Genomic DNA, 22006 nt, shown 5'->3' with positions numbered 1-22006 from the left:
CGCGCCCAACCACGTATAAATAAGTTAACTAAATGTGTCTTCGTAACATGATGCGTTCGAATCGAAAGCAGTGGCGGAGTATGAGTGATTAAAGTATGATACATTAATCAGTTCAGAAAAACAGTAGTCAATTCAGAAAAACAGGCTACAAGAATCTCTAAAAAAAAATACAAATAATCATACTTTTACTTCTCAAACGTAAGATACTTTTTTTAATGCACAGAAGTTATGTTACAAATTAATAAAATTTCGCAAAAAATAAATGAACTTATGATTTTATTTAATTTATTGATTCGATTAACGACGGATCATTTGGTTTTCCTTAACCTCTTAATTGATGTTTTTGTCTTGAAATGCGTACGATCGATTTTGTTATGATTCAGAAGCGAGAGAAATTATATGTAACTAACTTACCCATTTTTGTATTAGGGTTTGTTAATGAAGTCGGCATTTTTAATAATACTGTGACTTCGAATATTGCAAAAAAAGGAGTATTTGAAGCACTTACTTCAAGTCAGAAAATGAAAATTAAAGTAGTTTTCTGAGAAGTAATGAAAGAGTAATGATGCCATTGACACAATAGGATAACACTTATTGATAAAAAATCAATATAATAAAACTTTGCCTCATCGTCTTTATTATGAAATGGTTGTAAAAAGATATAGTGAAACAATTTCGGATTATTTCGTATGTTGCTATTTTACTACTAATCATTGCTTCTTTTGTAACAATAAATCATATATATTAAAAAGCCGAATCTGCTATAAGTAACTGAATGTAATGGAAATAGTCTGTAGGCTGAATGCATTGTTACGTTGAAGGGGATTTATATGGGTTCTCGATGAAGGTCGAATTCCAAACTATACAGTTTTTATTATAATAATCACATTATTATGGCAATTTCGTGATTAATTAATATTACAACTCCTAAGCGGTTGATTAGTTCTGAGTACTTAAGGTGACTCTCACTTTACGAATCTCTTTTACCGATGCGCCTTTCGGCTGACTCCCTTTCTATTTTATTAAAACAGCCGTTCACATTGCCTACGTCTTTCTGTACTTTCTGGCCCGTTCGCCGTTTATTCCGAATTTTTTATGCACGTACCGTATGAATCACGTTTCACAGGCGTCACGTACATTCACCTAAGGAAGAGATCAAATCGTTGTTCTGTTCAATATGCATTTTCTTTTTTAATCAAAAACTGTATTTTTTATCAAGGTTGTGCGATATGGTTGCATTCGCGACCACCTCCGAGAAACCCTCCTGGACATGGTAATGCGAGAACGACGAGGCGAAAAAGTTGACAGGATCTCGATAAAAAACGCCTGTCAGATGTTAATGGTCCTCGGAATAAACTCTCGGGCAGTGTACGAAGAGGACTTCGAGCGACCCTTCCTTCAACAATCTGCCGAATTTTACAAAGTAGAAAGTCAAAAGTTCTTAGCAGAAAATAGCGCGTCCGTGTATATAAATAAAGTAGAAGCCAGAATTAACGAAGAATCTGACAGAGCAAAGCACTACCTCGACGAATCTACCGAATCCAGAATCGTCGAAGTGGTCGAAGAAGAACTGATCAAGAAACACATGAAGACGATAGTCGAGATGGAAAACAGCGGCGTCGTCCACATGCTGAAACATCAAAAAACCGAAGACCTGGCTTGCATGTATAAGCTCTTCGGAAGGGTGGCCGACGGACTCAAAACGATGGCTGATTGCGTCAGTCAGTATCTGCGAGAGCAAGGAAAAGCGTTAGTCCAAGAGGAGGAACACCAGCCATCCACGAACGCTATCACTTTCGTCCAGTCGTTGCTAGATCTGAAGGACCGTTTCGATCACTTCTTGAAGAATTCGTTCAATAACGATAAGATCTTCAAACAGATGATCGCTTCAGATTTCGAGCATTTCCTCAATCTTAATCCGAAGTCGCCGGAATATCTTTCTTTGTTCATAGATGACAAATTAAAGAAGGGTGTGAAGGGGGTAAGTTGAGTTGGTGGTTGTGTTTCGGTGTTTAATGTGTGTTCCGGTGGTTCTAGATGTCGGAGCAGGAGATCGAGCTGGTTCTGGATAAGTCCATGGTACTGTTTAGGTTCTTGCAAGAAAAAGATGTGTTTGAGCGTTACTACAAACAACATTTGGCTAAGAGACTGCTTCTGAACAAATCGGTCAGTGATGATTGGGAGAAAAATATGATTTCAAAGTTAAAGGTAAGTGCGTGTGTTTGTTGTGAAAGAATGAGGTTAATTTTGAATTTAACTTGGACGTTCTGCATTTAATTTAAAAATCCAAAAATCAAAAAATAAATTGTTTTTTGACGTTTATAGATATGTATCAACCATTGACTATCAAACAATAATTTTAGTTTAATTATCGTATTATTATGAATGTGAAATGTCACTGCCGACTGTTATTCAAGCACGGTCAATACAATATGCAGTGGTTTGCAATTTTTACATGTTTTTCATTCAGTTTGAGAAATTGGTTTTTTCGCCTAAGAAATTTATCCAACACCTCTTAATGACTAATGGTGATTTTAAAGGTTATAAGCAGCTCGGACCCATTGGTATACCCAGACCAGTATTTTTGTACCCAGCAAAATTTTAATGGAATCATTACTGTACTGTTAAGTGAACACTTGACGATTTTTTGACCATAATTATAATGCTTTATGGGGGCGTTTCCGTAAAAGTCATTTCGACTTTTCTAATGTGTTCAATGAACTCTTGTTTCTTGACGTATACTTGTTCACTTATGACATTTACTCAATGTAATTCTTGTATTTTTTTTTAAACTGTCATTAATCTCTTCAGGAACTGTGGTCAAGGATTACAAATTATTTCAAAGAAGCAAACAATTCATCTTTGAATTCAATTTATTTAAGCTTCGACTTAAACATCGTAAAATGTGTTTTTATTTATACAGGTGTCTTTTTTATTTGATACAACCCCTGTAACTTCTTTATTTTTTAAGATAAACATATGGTTCTTTGATCAAATTTGTATTATCTCGCTGATGGTAAGCATATTCTCTTATTAGTACTTTCAGTAGAATCGGAAATGACACTTAATTTTTTTATTTATTGTTTTATAATATTGATTACTTTTGATTTTTTGTGCTAAAAAATACAAAGAATTCGTTTATTCAAAAATAAACTAGGTGTTCCATTTAAAAATATGAAGTTGTTGTCATTTCTGGTATTCCCGAAAGTGAGAATTAATGAATGTGTTTAACATCAAAGAGATCTTGTAGTATGATAAAAATTTGTCACGGACAAAGAACAAAGAACCTATCTTCGAAAATAAAAAAAGTTAACAGGGGTTGTATCAAATAAAATGACACCCTGTATAAGTTTCTTTTTTAAAATACACATGTGAATTGTATTTTAAAATATTAGCAAATATTTTTTTGCAGTAAAATTATTACTTGCTTTAAATGTTTGAGGCTACACTGAAATTTTAAAAATACGTTCCTGGCACGGGATTCTACCTGCATTTGATACAGTGTCATTTAGAGTCTGTTTACAGAGTTACTATATTTTTAATTTCACAGAACAGTAAAATAAATCTTAATAACAGGTACAAAATTAACGTTCTGAAAATACAATAGATTTTCTGTTATTGAATTTAGGATTGTTGCCACTATTCTAATTTATTTCATTTTTGGTTAGTTTTATTAAAATATGACTATTCAGTAGATTTGGTGATACTTTTACTTTTATCATGGGTTTCTGTCAAGGAAACAAAAATTGCGATAACATGTTAATATTACAATAGACAAACATGTGGAAAATATCAAGGAGCGTCAGATAAAGAATTTTAAGGACGTTTGTCGAGCATTTACATCTGAAAATACATGTAATTCTCGATAAATTAAGCAATACTTGTTTACATAAATTTCTTGAAAACGATACCAAATGAGACATTCTTATGAACCTACAATTAGAAAACACTGTTGTAATAATTAGTCGCAATCGCAAAAGAACATTTTAGAGCTTAATCCATTTATACCGAAACAATTTATTTTTAAACTTAAAAAAAAATACCAGACTATCTTATTAACAACGGGAAATTGAATGTTATATTTAACAGTGCTACGGTGAACGATTCCCACCCATTATTATAATATCGTTTTCTGCGTTTACCAGCAGAGTTGCTGGAGAACGTCTCAGACTGTGTCCAGTAAATGACCGAATATTTTCAAGAAAGAAGCGAGTATTTGAGGCATCTCAGACAAGATGCTGATTCTAACTAGTGGAAGGCAGCATTTTTTTTCTTGTAAGTGACAAATACATAATGGAAATCCTTCTATGATGATTGCGAAGTTTCATACAAGTATCCTTCCTTATCTTCTATATCGTCAACTGTAAAGTTCATTGTTCCATCACAACGTCAAGTGCCTGATATGCTCCTTAGTAAGTAATGCCAAAAATCTGGAAAAATACAAAATAACTATTTTGGCTTAAATGTAAAAGAAAAAATGAATAATATGTGCATTATTAAATAACGACAGTCAAGTTAAAAGCCTTTCCACATGTTTTTACTTTCCAAGATTTTAGCTTGACAATTTGCTTTCAATCTTAAGCTATTATTAGGAGGTGTTGGATAAAGTTTGGTGTGGTACACATGTGTTACTTATTTAAGGCAGTAAAGTGAAGCTGTTAATCTCTTTAACTTAACAGCTTCAAACCGCGTGTTGTTTAACCAATGTTAACGCTGGGTTCGTTATTCACTCACCTTTATTTCTACATTTAGTTGGCGATTCTGATAACAGTAAGCCGAAATTTGTGAATTATGTTTTATTAATCTTGTTTCGATTAAGATCTGAGATTAACTTGGAGCCATTAAACATAAATAATTTTTGGTGGATATTGGTCAAGTTCGTGAAAGCGATTTCAAATAACCGTTTTGGTAATGAATTTCTAATGATTGTGGAGAAGATCGTTAGCGATGCGACGCCGCAAAGCAGGAAAAAATAAAAAAATACTTTGGAGATAATTTAGAGAGTTTTGCCTCAAAACGAGCGTCTTGCATGGAAATTTGCTTGTCGCTAAAATTGTTGAAAAGTTAACCGATTGAGTTAGAAATGAAGATGGAACTGAACATAAGGCATATTTTGTTAAATTCTTGTAACAAAATAGCACAATAAAAATATTTCAAAGTACGATTCAGTGGTAGAAAATGGATTGTGGATGTCGAAGTAAAATTGCTCTACATAAAAAGAGTGAAAGTTATTTCCTGCACTATTTGGCGGTTTCTCATTTCACAAAGGTCGGCGTATATGAACCAGAATTAATTGAAACGATACAGAAGTACTGTAGTCACCAATTCAGTTAAGATTTATTTAGGTGATACTACAAAGTTGATAAGTGCACAATGGGTAGTCATATAAGTACTCCCTATTTTTCAGATTTTAGCTATACTAAATGAACAAATTTTCACAACTCTTTTTTTTAGTTTTAGCACTTTACTTAATTTCTCCACGTTCCCCACAGTTATTTGTGGACACAATTTTAAGTAACTTAAGGAAAATCGTAAACTATTAACCAGAAAATAATTGTATACAAACTTTTTTTTAACTAAAACTTACCTATAAAAAACGAAAAATGCCCATCAAGAATTTTTAGTATCCAGAATTTTGTGTAATAAGTTTATTTGAAGCCGTATAAGTACTTAATCAGCCTTATCATTATAATGTAAGAAGAGTGATAAACATTTAAGTATCAGTTTATTAACTCGCACAGGAGTGCTTTGCAAATAGGACTAAAATTTGAGAAGAACATCAGACACGTCACACAGGTTGTCTTTATGAACAAATTTGGTTAGCATTGATAAGAGAGTACATTGAACCAAATTTAATATTGCCACGTTTATAACTGTCAGTGTCATAGTATTTTTCCTATTTTAAAAACTGCGGATGATACCAAAGTTCATACATAAAAGTTCTACCATATCGTAAAATTTAGTTTCTATGGACACTCATTTGAAATATTCAACCAGTTTTGTCATATGTTAACGACACTCTAGTATTTTTGTTATGTAAACATTCTGTAATTTTAGTTTAATTTTGGTCTTCCAAAATTGCAAAAAATGTAGTTTATTACGTTTATTTCAGTTTGTTTATGGAACTAATTTAATTTATTTGATGATGTTCAATTTTTCAAATTTATTTTGTCAAATTATGTTCAGCATCCGAATTTTTTTACGGCTAGTTGTTGAGACTGTGGTAAATAAGTAGTTAATGTTATTACTTCTCGGTTTTATGATGTTGGACATAATTTATTTATCAATATTGTTTTATCATGAAGTGAAGGTTATTCGATCAATATTAAACCTGAAGTTCAAGTGTTTTTAAAGAACGAAAAAAAAGTATTAATTGTGCATAATGTAAACAATAAACTGTAAAACTATTGATTGTCATTCTTGATTACTAGAACAGATGTATTTTATTCATCCATAATGTCGCTATATATTGTACTTTTTCAAGATTTTTTATATTTAATAGGATATTGAGCTTTTTAGTATTCATTTATTTGTATTTCATAATTTATTAATGATTTCGGAACATTCCACCATAAACAAGATATTTTCCATAAAAAATTAACAGTCAGAATGTTTTCACAGATGTGTCTCAGTCAATAGTTCTAACATTTATATTTTTAAAATTTGGAAGTTTGTTCCATTTTAATTGTATTATTTTTTCGTTTTTTTAAAGTGTAGATAATAATTGTAGCTAATTCATTTTACCTTTTAAAATTTTATCATGTAATCATTTAAGTCACATCACATCATTGTCATAACTTCGATCTTCTGTCAGATACGTCAATTAAATTATGGTTATGAACATTGAAATAAAAACGAGAAATCTGGCGAGGACTTCAGCGACCTTTGTTTCTAACGGGTAGCTTAACTAACACAAAATGTATATATTAAAAGACTTTTTGAATTTTTTTGGTAAATATACACCATATTTTACTGCAGTTAATAACGTTGACCGCGTACTATGTTAATTGTCAAGGTGTATTTGTTATATATTGCGAAATAGCCTCATGCATAATTAAATTGTTGTAATAATTTATGCGGCGAAAATTTTCAATTAATAGACAAAATTGGCTAAATGTCAGGTAAACATTTGCTTCGTTATGCAAACAATAACGACGGTAACCAGTGCAATAACCGCAGTTGAATCGCTTTTGAATTTGACTTGTTTGAAACTTTTCGCGTTTAAACGTTAGTATTTGTGGAAGTTTTGTTGAAAATTAACGCATAAAATGGAGCGCCAATCTAAGATGATGATTTAAATGCAAAATGTATACTGGGTTGCCGACCATTCTGTAAAAAATAAAAGTGGTGATTTTAAAATTTATGTTCTATGAAGTTGTATTTTTTTTTTATTACCACAATCAATAAATCTGAAAATTCTGCGGCAAACTTTTTGTTTGAAAAATCTAATCGCTCATTCATCAATTTCACCTATTTTTCACTACATTTTTAAATACAGGTGTATGGAGTGTGTCATTTTGACGATCTTTTGGAAAATAAAGTGGTTGAGCTCCAAGAAGATATTGCCTAAATTTGTGTTGTTGTATAATACTGCTGTCTTGTGATTTCGTCCTGCAAAATTCTCACGAATCTGTCTCATTATGTATGGTATATTATTTGCAATATTAAGATATAGATACTCTTCACGAGTGTTGAAATTTGCATTGGTTTGTAAAAAATGATAAAAGTTCTTGAGAATTTTGCAACTTTTTTGTGGAGTATCTATATCTTTTTTAATATTGAAGCAAAACACGCTTGTGATCTGTGTTTTTTTTTTGTAGACTGAGTGCGGTTGTCAGTTCACTTCAAAATTGGAGGGTATGTTCAAGGATATGACCGTTTCCAACACCATCATGGACGAGTTCAAGGATCATATCACCAAAACCGAGGTAAGGTTTGCACAATATACAGAGTGGTCATGTAAGTTTGAACGTACTAATTATTGTAAAAGTATCATTTGTCGCCCATCTGAAATACCGCTAACAAAGTTTCAGTTCTGCCAATAATTCTAACATTTGTTGTAAGGAAAAGTTTGAAATAAGTAATATGTACAAGTGCAGTGTATATTAAGTTGCCTATAGCAGAGTATATTAGTTAGTTATTCTAGTGGTGATGATGGTACAAAACACATTTTATAAAATTTTATTAAAGGAAACGTGATGTTTGAACTTTTAGATTTACATATTTAATACTTAGATGTGTATATTGTACTTCAGTGCCACGACCTTTGATTAGAACATTTTCTGCTAAACGAAAGTTGGAGGAAACTTTTTGATAATAATAGAGTAACTTCAGAAAATAAGAGTTGGATAAAATTTCAGTGACGTGTACTAATAAATAATTACTAGATTAGTTGTTGTACAAAAGCATAAAAGTTTGTTATAATTGCTTCATAATAGTGGCGGCTCGTTCGGGGCGGCGAGACCTTTTCAGAGGAAATTGATAAAATTAATTTTGTTTGGGAAAAAAAAATGCTTTCTGAGACTAAAATTATCAAAATAATCAATATAATATTAAATTAAATAAATTTCTTTTAATTTAATAGCGCTAATTGAAATGATAAATGCAGCAGCAGGACTTTCCTTTATACAACTGTACTTCGAATTGCACTGGGAGTTTTAAATGATTGATGACTGATGCATGAATTTAATTTATAATTCATAAATTAACTGAAAAAATAAACTTTGGACAAATTATATTTTTATTTAGTTAGATTAGGATTGATGATATACCACCAATCAAATAATTTAGCTCTACTCAAATATATGTTATTTTATATTGCCGCTATTTTTTACATTTCTAATGTTGCACAGTTTCATAAAAATAGTCATACACGGGAGATATATTATTAAAAAAAAATAGGACTAAAAAAATTTCTTAGATGTTTCAGATTATTTGAAAAGTTTAAAGTCTCTCAACATATTTTCTTCTATCCTGTATAGAATGCGATAAAAGTGTTAACTGAATAGAATAACAAATAACTAATGAAAAAAAAAAAAAAACAATTACAGTAAGTATTTAACGTAAATAGAGTATGCCACTAATTACAGTTACATTCTCAAAAGCTATCGAGAAAACGATAGGGTAGCAGCATTAACAAAATATTTATTGCTCAGAAAGTCTGTATAAAAAAAAGGAAATATATGACACACAATGGGTCGTATGCTTTCCTTTCGTTAAGTCATTCATTATCTAAAATTTTGATTAGAAGGAGTGACACAATAAAATAAAAGCGTCTATCAAGGAGAAAAAATGTTAATTAAAGGAAAATAATACGGACCAAAGAAGTAATTGTATCAACAACGTCCAATTGCGCTGAATCTTGTGAAAACAGCTGTGAATTTTGTTTTGCTATTTTATGCAAAGTTGATTTTTTTCTTTAGCGGGTTCTTCTTGTCGCATATGGACATTTTATTTCTACAACTGTATTTTCGCTTGTAATCTAATCTGCAATTATCAACTGGATATGTAGATAATCCCACACGGACGAATTTCTTCGTTTAAAATAGATTTCATTTCGCGTCGAGCTATTATTTCATTATCGATTCAACACCTGGTATTCGTATTGCCTTTAAATCCTATCAAAATGGACCTAGTAACCTTTGAACAACTTGGTCGAGATCGAATTTTACATGGGGGAAACTGTGTGAGGTGGATCCGTCTTCATTGCTCTTTCGTCATTTTTTTTTTTGTAATTTCTATATTGGTTTTATTTTGTTTATTTAGTTTTTTTAATTCTTCAGAGATCTCCGTGTCTATGATATAAAAATCTACCCATAATCTAAGTCAGCAGTTGTTTTTCGTTTGAAATCTATTTTAATAGTAAAAAAAAATGTTCAAATTTGAAAATTTCACGACAAATTTATAAAAATTGTCAGCAATGCCGAGAAAACAAAGAAATTTGTTAATAAAAGAAGCCTCGATCAAATGTCAGACGAAATAAAACTAAACAACCAACAAATCTTGAAAAACTTGAAAACATTTTTTCAGTAAAAAATTGATGATGGTAGAACTAGGTAATCTAAAACGATCCAGAAAGTGTAGGTATTTACCATCAAATTAATTTTGGAGCCTCAAAATATAATGTTTAAAAAAATCTGATGAATTTCTAGTAATATGGTAGGTACTTCTAGGTTATGCAACAACATATAGTAAATAACTGACAAAATTTTTTGATAGTGCTGCCGCTACAAAATATGTCGATGTCATACAAATCTTTTTATTTTTGCCAAAATCGGTCTTGTTTTAGCAGATACTAGTACCCTTGAAGAAAATAAAGGGTGGGTGGGCGGGGCCAATACTTGCCAAGGTAAGACTGATTTTGCCTCTACCCTTTATTTTCTTAGAGGGTAAGTATGTCATTTGCCAAAATCAGTCTTATCTTGCCAGCTACTAGCCCCGCCCACCCACCCTCTCTTTTCTTAGAGGGTATGTCATTGCCAAAATCAGTTTTATCTTAGCAAGTTCTGACGACTAAATTTTACAAAAAATGATCAAAATTTGGAAAGATTACGAATTTAGTTATATGCACAAGACAGGAATTTTGAACATCTTCTCTAGTGTTTAGTTGGTTATGCTTTCATGAATTTTCTTTTGTTGGTTTTGTTTTTGTTTGTAATTTATAAATGTCTTATGAAATGTTTTTTTTTTTTGGTTTATTTGTTAATGAAAAATAACAGCTTGTTTTATTAATAATATTGCACAACGACTAATGAGTACTGGTTGTTATAGTTATTCTCTTAAAAAAAAAACTAAAAGGTATATATTTATTTTTGTTATTTTTTCACTGATTCGATTTTTCAGTGTTTCGATGTATTTTTTTGTTTCAGTTTCTCGTTTCTTCAATTTTTCGATTTGTAGCTTTTCGATTTTTATTTCTTTTTTGGTAATACTTGTAAAATAAGAATGAGAATTAGCAAATCACCTCTAATATAGAGGGCGGGTGGGCGGGCCTAGTACATGCTAAGATAAAACTAATTTTGGCAAATCATATACCCTCTAAGAAAATAGAGGGTGGGTGGGCGGGGCTAGTACTTGGGGCTCCTCCCACCCACCCTTATTCTGTTTTCATCATTCATTCTTATTGGCTGTGAAGAAAGAATTTCACCAGTTTTCAATTTTAAAATTATAAAATCGAAAGAAATTTTGAAAAAATAAAGGAAAAATTGTGATATGAAATCACGAAAATGAAACTCAAAAAATCGAGAATATGAAAAACAAAAATCAAGGGCTTTAAAAACTGAGGAAACAAAAAATCGAAAAAGGAAAGACCAAAAATTCTTTTCGATTCTCCAACTTTCGATTTTTTCAATTTTTATATTTTGCAAATTTCGGTTCTTCATTTTCGTTATTTTTTCACTTATTCGTTTTTTCAGTGTTTCGATTTTATTTTTTGTTTATTCAATTTTAATTTTTTCAGTTTCTCGTTTCTTCAATTTTTCGATTGTCCAATTTTTGGATGTTTTAGTTTCCAGATTTTGTTATTTTTCTATTTACAATTTCCCGAGTTTTCAATTTTTAATTTCACACATTTTGGATTTATCAATTTTTTGTTTCTTCAATTTTTCGATTTGCGATTTTTCATTTCTTCAGTTTTTCTATTTGCAATTTGTCATTTTTTTTTTTGGTAGTACTTGCTAATATAAGACTGATTTAAGCAAATCATATACCCTCTAAGAAGATAGAGGGCGGGTGGGCGGGCCTAGTACATGCTAAGGTACAACTAATTTTGGCAAATCATAGACCCTCTAAGAAAATAGAGGATGGGTGGGCGGGGCTAGTCTTGCTATGATAAGATTGAATAAAATTAAGAGTAGTCACTGGGGAGTCTGTGAGCGAAGCTACTGCTTGCTTGTAAAACTCGTTAGAAAAACCTAAACTCAGCTCCGCCCACTTCTTGTTTTCATTTTACTGACTATTTTATTCACTCTAAAATGTGAATTGAATTAATTCTATTTTAAAAAGCGGTAGAATCTAAGATTTAAAACAAAGTAAAATTATTCCGTTTTCATCATTCATTCTTATTGGCTCTGAAGAAAGAATTTCACCAGTTTTCAATTTTTTATTATTCGATTAAAAAATAAAGGAGTTGTAAAACGGATAAATTGTGATTTGAAATCGAGAATATGAAAAACAAAAATTAAAAACTTGAAAAATTGAGGAAACGACAAATTGAAAAATCCAAAGCTGAAAAATCGAAAAATTAAAAATTGTAAAATCGAAAGACTGAAAATGTAAGAAAATGAAAAAACGAAAAATTGTAATATGGAAAATTTAAAATCGAAGAAAAAGGAAAAACGAAAAATTCCAATATCAAAAAATTGATCGAAGGTAAATAAATCCAGATTTTCCAAAAAATGATAAGAATTAATTTTGCGAATTTTATTTTTAACTCCAACCGGTTTTCGAGAATCGCCAATTGAAATATTGCAATTTTTAAAAATTGGTCGAAAGTTGTTTCGACAGAACTTCCCTCGCTCCTGAAGTACAATGAAACATATCCAGCATTTTTGCAAGGACACGTATATCAACTTGGATTGGTGCAGTCCAAGACTAAAAATAACAGTATTGTATTCCCAAAATTTTCTGGAAAAATGGAGTGAGTCGTTCCTGATATAATCAATAAAATAAATTCGTTCTTTTTTTTTGACCCACCTGTTTAAGCAATTCTAAAAATATGAATGGAATGATAAATCACAAGTAGAATTTATTTGGTAAAATTTTGAGATGTCATCATTTTTTGAGGAGAAATAAAGAGACATATTTTGATTAACAATTTACCATGGTTAAAAGTTTTGACGTCTTTTCTTTTTCTTCTTAATATAATTTTCTCTTCACAACAAGAAACTGAAAACATGTTTAAAATAGTACATTTTGTCCCTCATATTTCTATACAAATTTACAAGAAAAGAAAATATATTAAGAAAAAAACGCTAAACACAAACCCCGCTCACCCACTCTCATCTCAATTGTGACGACTTGTTTTAATTGTTGTGAGCCGAGGGGCGGAGCTTAATTGCAAAATGCTTATTTCTCTACAAGAATCTACCACGTAAGACATATTTTCATGTATACATACGTATTATGTTTTTAAAAGAAAACTATATAGGTATGTCAAGAAAGAAAGAGTCAAAAAATAAGCCCCAACCTCAAATGTGATAAATTTTTCATTCGTTGACTAAGTACTTGCTAAGACTGATTTTGGCAAATCACATACTTTCCAAGAAAATAGAGGGTGGGTGGGCGGGGCTAGTATTTGCCAAGATAAGACTGATTTTGGCAAATCACATACCTTCCAATAAAATAGAGGGTGGGCGAGTGGGGCTAGTACTTGCTAAGATAAGATTTATTTCGGCAAATGACATATTCTCTGAACAAATAGCCTCCAAATATTCTAACCCTTTCAAAGGTTTTAGAGCTTCCAAGGATATCAAAAACTCTAAGGACTACAAGGATTTCAGGAATTTCAAAAAATTAAAAAAAAGCTAGAGAAACCGGCAATTTAAAAATTCTGAAGGGATTTCAGGGATTCCAAAAATCCGAAAATTCCACAAATTTCAAATATTTAAAAATTGGAAAGATGATAAAAATCCTAAAGATCTAAAAATATTTAAAATTCTAGAGATACTGAAGTATCTAAAAATAATGAAAATCTGAAAGCTCTAAAGATTATAGAAATTCTAGTGATTCTAGTTTCTAGAGATTCTAAAGATTCCAAAGTGGTTAGAAAGATTCAAAGAGTATAAAAGCTTTTACGGATTACATACACTAGAAACTGCGAATTGTAAAGACACTTAAGATTCCAAATAAACTAAAGTTCTAATGTTCCAAATATAAAAAAGATCCAACAAAATCTTAAAAATTTTAAAGAACCTGGGGTTACTAATGATCCTAGAAATTGCAGAAATTTTAGGCTTTATAAAACTCCTAGTAATTACCAAAGTGTTCAAAATTTCCATAGATTGGAAAGGCTCTAAAGGGTCCAAAGACTCTAAGGACCCTAAGGGGTCAAAAGCTAAAATTCTGTTTCGAATACTTGAAAGATTCTAAAGGTTCTAGAGAAACTCCAAAAGGCCAAAGATTCTATAACTTGTGAAAATCGCGTGAACTCTTAAAATACCAAAGACTTTAAAGAAAACAAAAATCTTAAACACCTAAAAATCGTAAAGATCGGAAAAATGCTTTCTTTAATTTTTATAAATCCTAAAAGCACTAAAGGCCTTGAACACCCTAATTATTATTTTATAAATCTTGGAGACTGTAAAGATTCCAGAGATTCCAAAAATTCCAAAGATTTAGACTCTTGAGATCTATAAATTTTAGAAAATCTGAAAAAATTTAGAAAGTGTGGGAAAATTGTGGTAGACCTAGAAATCTTGAAAATATTGGAAAAGATTGAATTTTAAAATTCTGGTAAACTGGAGCCTGATATATCTGAAAAATGGAGTGAGCCGTTCCTGACGTAATCAATAAAATAAATTGAACATCCATTAATTTTTTTGAGTCACCTGTACAAGCAAATCTAAAAAATATGAATGCAATGATAACTCACACGTAAAAACTCATGATATTTTGCATATTTCGGGTAGATTTAGGAATTTAACTCGTTACTATGGAAATTTGTAATATGACACCTCTAAAGTTTACAAGTTTTTACAAAGTTAATAGAGGCAAAATCACTTTTATCTTAACAAGTGCTTGGCCCGCCCACCAGCCCCCTATTTTCTCAGAAGATATGTCATTTGCCGAAATAAATCGTGACTTAACAAGTACTAGCCCCACCCACCCACCCTCTTTTTTCTTGGAAGGTATGTGGTTTGCCAAAATCAGTCTTATCTTAGTAAGTACTAGCCCCACCCACCCACCCACCCTCTTTTTATTGGAAGGTATATGATTTGCCAAGATCAGTCTTATCTTAGCAAGTACTAGACCCGCCCACCCGCCCTTTGTTTTCTCAGAGGATTTGTTATTTGCCAAAATAAGGCTTATCTTATTTATCAAGTACTAGCCTTACTCACCCGCCCTTTATTTTCTCAGAGGGTAGTAGTTGCTAGTACTTGCTAATATAAGTCTTATTTTGGCAAATGACATATCCTCTGAGAAAATAGGGGCGGGCGGGCGGGGCTAGTACTTGCTCAGAAAAGACTGATTGTGGCAAATCACATACCTTCCAAGAAAATAGAGGGTGGGTGGGCGGGGCTAGCACTTGCTAAGATAAGACTGATTTTGGCACATCACATACCTTCCAAGAAAATTCGTGTTTCCCGATAAAAATTTACCATTTTAAACGTTTTAAATATCTTGACGCGAAAAGAAGATTATGCATATTCAGAAAAACGGCAAAATTAAAGCCCCGCCCACCCACCGCCATCTCAGTTGTAAATGATTTTTTTATTCGTTGTGACCCAGAGGGCGGATTTAACTGCAAAATCCTTATTTCTCAACAAAAACTTACCATCTGAAACATGTTTTTAAGTTTGATGTTATTTACATTTCAGTCACCATCGTTACTAGGAAATCAGAAAGTGAGCCGGAGTTATTCACGCATTAGTTGTGTGCAGGGTTGCCAATTTTACTTTTATAAAATTACGTTTTTTTCGAAATCTATATCATAATCAATTTTTTTATTATTTTTTTTGGGACTCTCGAAACCCCCATACATAACGTACTGAAGTGTTAATCCGCTATTTTCCAGACATCCGGTATATGTTAAACAAATAATCAACGGGAAAGTATGTTTTTCAATATCTCATTACATGCCGGTGTTATTATTTGATAAAAAACTGTACCACTCTGTAAAAATAAAAATGATAAACTGCTGACAAAATCACCAAAAAAAGCCACTTTAAAGAATTATATGTCTAAATAAAATATCTATATTAACCATGTTGCTACAGAAAAAAAAAAAATACACACATTTATAGGAAATAATTCAACCTCGCTGAATTGGCTTGAGCACATTGTAAAACTATTTAGGATAAGCAGATTACAAGCGCAGATTATAAAACTATGGCAAAGTTAAAAACGTATGGCTTCAAGCCCTATGCAATTTTATTCCTCAAATGTGGCGCAATAGTATAAAACGTTGTGAAAACCTCATTCTTGATATCTAATTCAGATGAATTTTATAATCAAGATGATAATGAATAATTGTCTTATTTTTATTTCAATTCAGCTTTTGGTTTTCTTTTTGTGGTGTTTTATTTTCCTTAATTATTGTTCATCCTAACCTCAATTTTTACACATTTTTCCACAAAAAATCTCGCTAGACAATGTTGTCGGTTGAGTTTTCGTTCTATATTGTCGGCTGAGTGGTCCTTTACTTTTTGAACAGATAAATATAGGCCATCCATGAAAATAGTGGTTTTATGATTTTGTTTTTTCCAAATAGTAAGAAGGGGTACGTTCAGACTAAGTGATCACTCTGTCTGTAGATACAGACATTTTTTTTTTTACTTTAATCTATTGATATTTTTTATTTTTCTAACTAATGTTTACCGTTTTAGTCAAACCTATGTGGGGTGGATCTATTCATGCGCGTTTTAACAACCGGCTTCTGGCCCACGCAGAGCGCCACCCCCAAGTGCCACATTCCCGCTATTCCACTAGCTGCCTTCGAATGTTTTAGTAGGTGAGTATTCGACGTATGCTGCAGATACCAGTCGTCTGATCCATCCTTGCGATTAGGTTTTACTTAGCCAAACACAGCGGAAGGCAGTTGACTTTACAACCCCAGCTGGGCAACGCAGATCTCAATGCCATCTTTTTCGGTCCGAAAAAGGAAGATCCAGACAAGGAAGGAGCGTGTTCGTCTACTAGTTCCATTTCGCCCAGAACAGGTCCACGGAAGCACATTATTCAAGTATCGACGTACCAAATGGTGGTCTTAATGTTGTTCAACAACCACGAGAAACTCTCATACGAGGAAATCCTGAACGAGTCGGATATACCAGAAAGGGATCTGATCAGGGCGCTGCAGTCGTTGGCGATGGGCAAAGCGACGCAGAGGATCTTGATAAAGAATCCCAAGACGAAGGAAATCGAGTCCAACCACGAGTTTTACGTGAACGATTCGTTCACGTCGAAGCTGCATAGAGTTAAGATTCAAACGGTCGCCGCCAAGGGCGAAAGCGAGCCGGAGAGACGCGAAACTAGGAATAAAGTGGACGAAGACAGGAAGCACGAAATAGAAGCAGCTATCGTTAGAATAATGAAGTCGCGAAAGCGGATGCCGCATAATATTCTGGTCACGGAAGTGACCGAACAGCTGAAGAGCAGATTTTTACCATCTCCTGTTATTATTAAGAAACGAATAGAAGGGTTAATTGAAAGGGAGTACCTGGCGCGGACGCCCGAAGACAGAAAAGTTTACACTTATGTTGCTTGAACTTATTTGTTTTGTTTTGTTCTGGTGGAATATGTGCGTGGATAACAGTTATCCTTCAAAGCAAAACTATACATGAAATTTAAATTACATTAAATTATTTAAAGAGCGATCCTTTACCTCCTTGCGCTGCAGACGCATAATTAAATATTTTGATTTTTCTCTTAATTTTTAGTTTTTTTACTATATCTGATTTGTTTCTCATATTTATTTCCAGTTCATCAAGTTGAACATGATTGTAAATATTTTCATCATATTTAAGGAAGATTATTAAGTCACAGGTTCTATATTTGTGCTGATGATGAACGTTTAATGAAGTTCAATAAACTTGTCCAGATAATGAACAGGTAGCGATGTTGGCACTACCAAATTCTTCGTTATATCTATGACAGAAATAAATCAATATGTTTTTAATATGTAAATTTTTGCATTTTTACTGGACTCGATCCTTTTGTGCTTTGATCTAATTACAGTTGTAAAATTTGTCTATTATATATATTTTTGTTTAAAATCTTATCTTTTTTTGTGTTAGGTATGAAGTGAAGAATAAACATGGACATAATGTTTCATAAGAAGATACCAGTTTCTGGATTTTTTATTTATACTTTTTTAATCACTTTTTGTATGGCAAAAACCGATCCCTATTTTTTTTTGCCGTACATCACTCCGAATATTTTTGTCACCTGTCACATCACAAAAGCAGGGTTTTATACATGAGTATAAATGAAGGACCAATATAATAATTTTGTGGACTAATGTGGAAACTACTTCAATACACGATCGATATAATGGACCACCAAACTACGTAGAATTTACATGGGGAAGAAGACGTTGAAACAACTTTTTGGTTTACCGTTACATTAGAAAACCCTATTGAAGATCTCGGAACAAGTGAAAAATGTAAATCTATAGGAGAGGTGAGACATTTTTCAAAATTAATGAACCTGTTTTATCGAAAACATCATTACGTATAATCCATGAAAAAAAGTCTACACATGGTATTTCACGTAAAACTCACTATTTTCCTTCTAACTTTTTTATGTGAAGGTACATCGCCTAGCGCAGGGTATATTGAACAGTATCGTAATACTTTTTATTAAAAGATATTAGAAATGTTCTAAATTTCGTGAATTTATCCTTGCGATCAAAAGAATTATGGTCGGCTTTGAAATAAGTAAACTCATTCTGTTGGAGTGAATATTTACATTCACCATTGACTTGCGATTTCGATTTCTAGAACGTAGAACCCAGAAAACAAAAACTGTGATTGTTGGATTGGTGTTTTTTGATTTATTATGTTACAAGATCTGGAAAATTACGCCAGTGTAAGGTAAGGGTAAAAGAAATACATTAATTTTTTTAAGATAACATTTAAGTCGCAAGATAATTGTATTACTAATCGCATTCTTCATATTTTCTCTTACTATAGAGCATTTTTACAACAAATGTCTCTTATCACTTTTTTTAAAAGTTCACCTGTTTGTGTTGGTAACATACAATTTCCCCATGCATCTAGTAATTTTTGTACAGTACCAGTGGTAGCATTATAGATGATTGGTGACACCTGGGTGACACTTTTGTTAATTCAAAACAGAATTTTACGCAAGCACTAAGAAAATTCAGAATTTAAACATACCTCACGAAAAGAAAATGGTATCAAAACCTGAGATAATGAAAGTCTTCTAACCACAGATTTTAAATTAAGAAAGAAGGTATCATGTTTACAGATGTCACAGAACAAATAATTTAACCGCCATTTGTATATGTCCACTTGATAAAAAGTAAGGTTGGTGACACTGTCCTGCTTCTTTCAAAAATTCATGTCCCTCTTGGATCATATTTTTTATTGATTTCTCGGTATAACAAATTCAACCATTCATGTATGCAGTGGTTGATATTTTTTTTATCACCCTCTGTATAGGGCAATAATCATACTTCGTGATTCTGATTTGTTTTAATGAATTGAATTGTCTGATTGACAAACAATTTTAGTTATTAATAATTTAACAACATTTTGCGAGAATATGATTCACGTTATTTTTTGCTGTTGACAGAATGATGTTATTGATAATTTTTATCAGAATTTTAAATTTTCAATTAAATTCACATCAAAACATATCAAAATTGCGAAGTCAGGTCCTCAATTTTGAAGTTTTAATATTTTCAAAAATTAGGTTTAGACCATTTTTTTTAAGTTCTGTCGAGACTTCTTAATATCGAGCAAATACCTCATTTTTTCATCACCCTGTATATTCAATTTGTTACGTACGACTAAGCGTCATTTTGATACACTGTTACATAGTTTATTAAGTTAATTTTTTTTACACTAGTTAAACACTAGAAATATACAGGATGAGTCAGTATAAGTGCACGCTCCTCGATATCTCACTAATTACGTATTAAAAATGGGAAAAAAAGTGTCAGACTAAAGTTGTACAGTTTTTTGAGAACCACATACTAAAATTATTTATATACAGAGTGTTCTATTTTAAGGCGTAACACAAAAAATAGTTTAAAAAAAAAACTGTAGGTATTTTATATATTTTTATTGACTTCCCTTAAGTTTTATAGCCATTGTTTATTTTCGAAATTCCGATGCGACGTTGCCCAGTTATTTCTTTTTTTTATATGTATATATATATATATTAAAAAAAAAAAAAACTCATACGAGCTTTATTATGGTATAAATAAAATTGAATTTTAATATATAGTATTTAAACAATAAATAATAATTATAACAATATTCAGATATCAATATTTCATTTTTTTGAAATAGAATACCCTGTATTTTATTACTGGATCTTGTTTTGTTTTTCTTCTCTTTTTTTTTTGTTAAATATTTTCTATATTTAAAGTTGATAGTTACTGAGATTTTTTACTTTTTTAAAGAACACGCCGACATTCAAAGAAGGAACAAAAAACTGAGTAAGATGTAGTAATAAAATACAGTGTGTTCCATTTAAAAAATTCTGAAATATCTATATTTGAAAATTGTATACCTCTCCCTAAATTTTGCAACACAGATTTTAAAAATAATTTGTAAAAAAATTAAAGAAATTGGAATAACGTTGGCAACGCCACATCGGAATTTCAAAATACACTGGATATAAAGCCTATGTAGGGGGTAAGAGAATATGTAAAAAAATGTAGAATATTCTATAAAAAAAGTACAATGCCTCGAAAACACAACACTCTGTATAGACCAAAATAATTTTATTGTATGCTATGCAAAGAGTCGTACATACAACTTTGGTATCTGACTTTTTTTTCAATCTTTAATATTTAATGCGATGTTGAGGACCGCGCACTTAGTGAAAGTATGAAAAATTACGAATTTTCATTTGCCAAAATGAGTCTTATCTTGGCAAATAGTAGCCCAGCCTACCCGCCTTTAATTTTCTTAGAGGGTAGGGTATTTGGCAAGTAGATACTAGCTCCGCCCACCCAGCCTTATTTTCTTAGAGGATATGTCATTTACCAAAATCAGTCTCATCTTGAGAAGTACTAGCCCCGCCCACCCACCCTTTATTTTCTTAGAAGAGTGGGTCATCTGCCAAAATCAGTCTTGTCTTGACAAGTACTAGCTCCGCCCACCCACCCTTATTTTCTTAGAGGATATGTCATTTGCAAAAATCAGACTCATACTTGACAAGATAAGATTGATTTTGGCAGATGACCTATTCTAAGAAAATACGGGGTGGGTGGGCGGGGCTAGTACTTTTTCTGAGAAGAGTAGGTCATTTGCCAAAATGAGTCTTATTTTGGCAAATATTAGCCCCGCCCACCCACTATTTATTTTTTTAGAAGAGTCGGTCATCTGCCAGAGTCAGTCTTATCTTGACAAGTACTAGCCCCGCCCACCCACCCTTATTTTCTTAGAGGATATGTCATTTGCAAAAATCAGGCTCATACTTGACAAGATAAGATTGATTTTGGCAGATGACCTATTCTAAGAAAATAAAGGGTGGGTGGGCGGCGCTAATACTTTTCTTAGAAGAGTAGGTCATTTGCCCGGCCCGCCCGGGCTTTGTTTTCTTAGTGAGTAGATCATTTGCCAAAATCAATCTTATCGTAGCGAGTACTACTAGATTTTTCAGTTTTCGATTTTTCAACTCTCGAAATTTTCAATTTCTCGCTTTTAAAGTTTTCAAATTTTTGATGTCTTTCGATTTTTGATTTTTCTGGGCAACTGAAAAAAAATTTCGATTTTTTAATTTTACAATTTTGGCAGTTTTTCGCTTTCTTCAGTTTTCGATTTTTTTTTCTCTCAATTTTTGATTTTTTTAATTTTTGAATTTCGTGATCGAGTTTTTGGTGGAAGTAAAAAGTAAATTTTGATAAGCGATTACATCTTTAGCGTAACCTTAACACATTAGAAAAAATTAACTTTTTGATTTTTCGATTTTTCAACTTTCGATTTTGATAAATTGATAAATTGCAAAATTGTAAGATCGGAAAATAAGAACGAAAACTTCTTCATTTTTCCTAGTTTTATTTTTTGCTTTAATTTTTCGATTTTTGATTTTTGCGATGACGTCACCGAGTTTTTGGAGGGGCTAAAAAGTAACTTTGATCAGTGTATAT

The 22006-nt window shown here is 31.9% G+C and overlaps 1 protein-coding gene across 2 annotated transcripts in view; it reads left to right on the top strand.

The window, feature by feature from the left end:
- Window positions 1–17844, top strand: part of Cul3 (Cullin 3) — a 37363-nt gene extending 19519 nt beyond the window's left edge. For both annotated transcript variants that reach the window (XM_064057331.1, XM_064057332.1), the window contains exons 4-8: window positions 1220–1981; window positions 2038–2208; window positions 7821–7928; window positions 16545–16669; window positions 16726–17844. In XM_064057331.1, coding sequence (XP_063913401.1) covers window positions 1220–1981; window positions 2038–2208; window positions 7821–7928; window positions 16545–16669; window positions 16726–17425 — 1866 coding nt within the window. In that variant the 3' untranslated portion in view covers window positions 17426–17844. The remainder of the gene's footprint in view (window positions 1–1219; window positions 1982–2037; window positions 2209–7820; window positions 7929–16544; window positions 16670–16725) is intronic.
- Window positions 17845–22006: the final 4162 nt, after the last annotated feature.

The sequence above is a fragment of the Zophobas morio genome, unplaced genomic scaffold, assembly GCF_036711695.1.
Source record: "Zophobas morio isolate AGI-343-1 ecotype UQ-CSIRO unplaced genomic scaffold, CSIRO_AGI_Zmor_V1 ptg000017l, whole genome shotgun sequence".
Lineage (NCBI taxonomy): Eukaryota > Metazoa > Arthropoda > Insecta > Coleoptera > Tenebrionidae > Zophobas > Zophobas morio.
The sequence above is the reverse complement of the archived record's forward strand: the minus strand, read 5'-3'. Positions and strand labels throughout refer to the sequence as shown.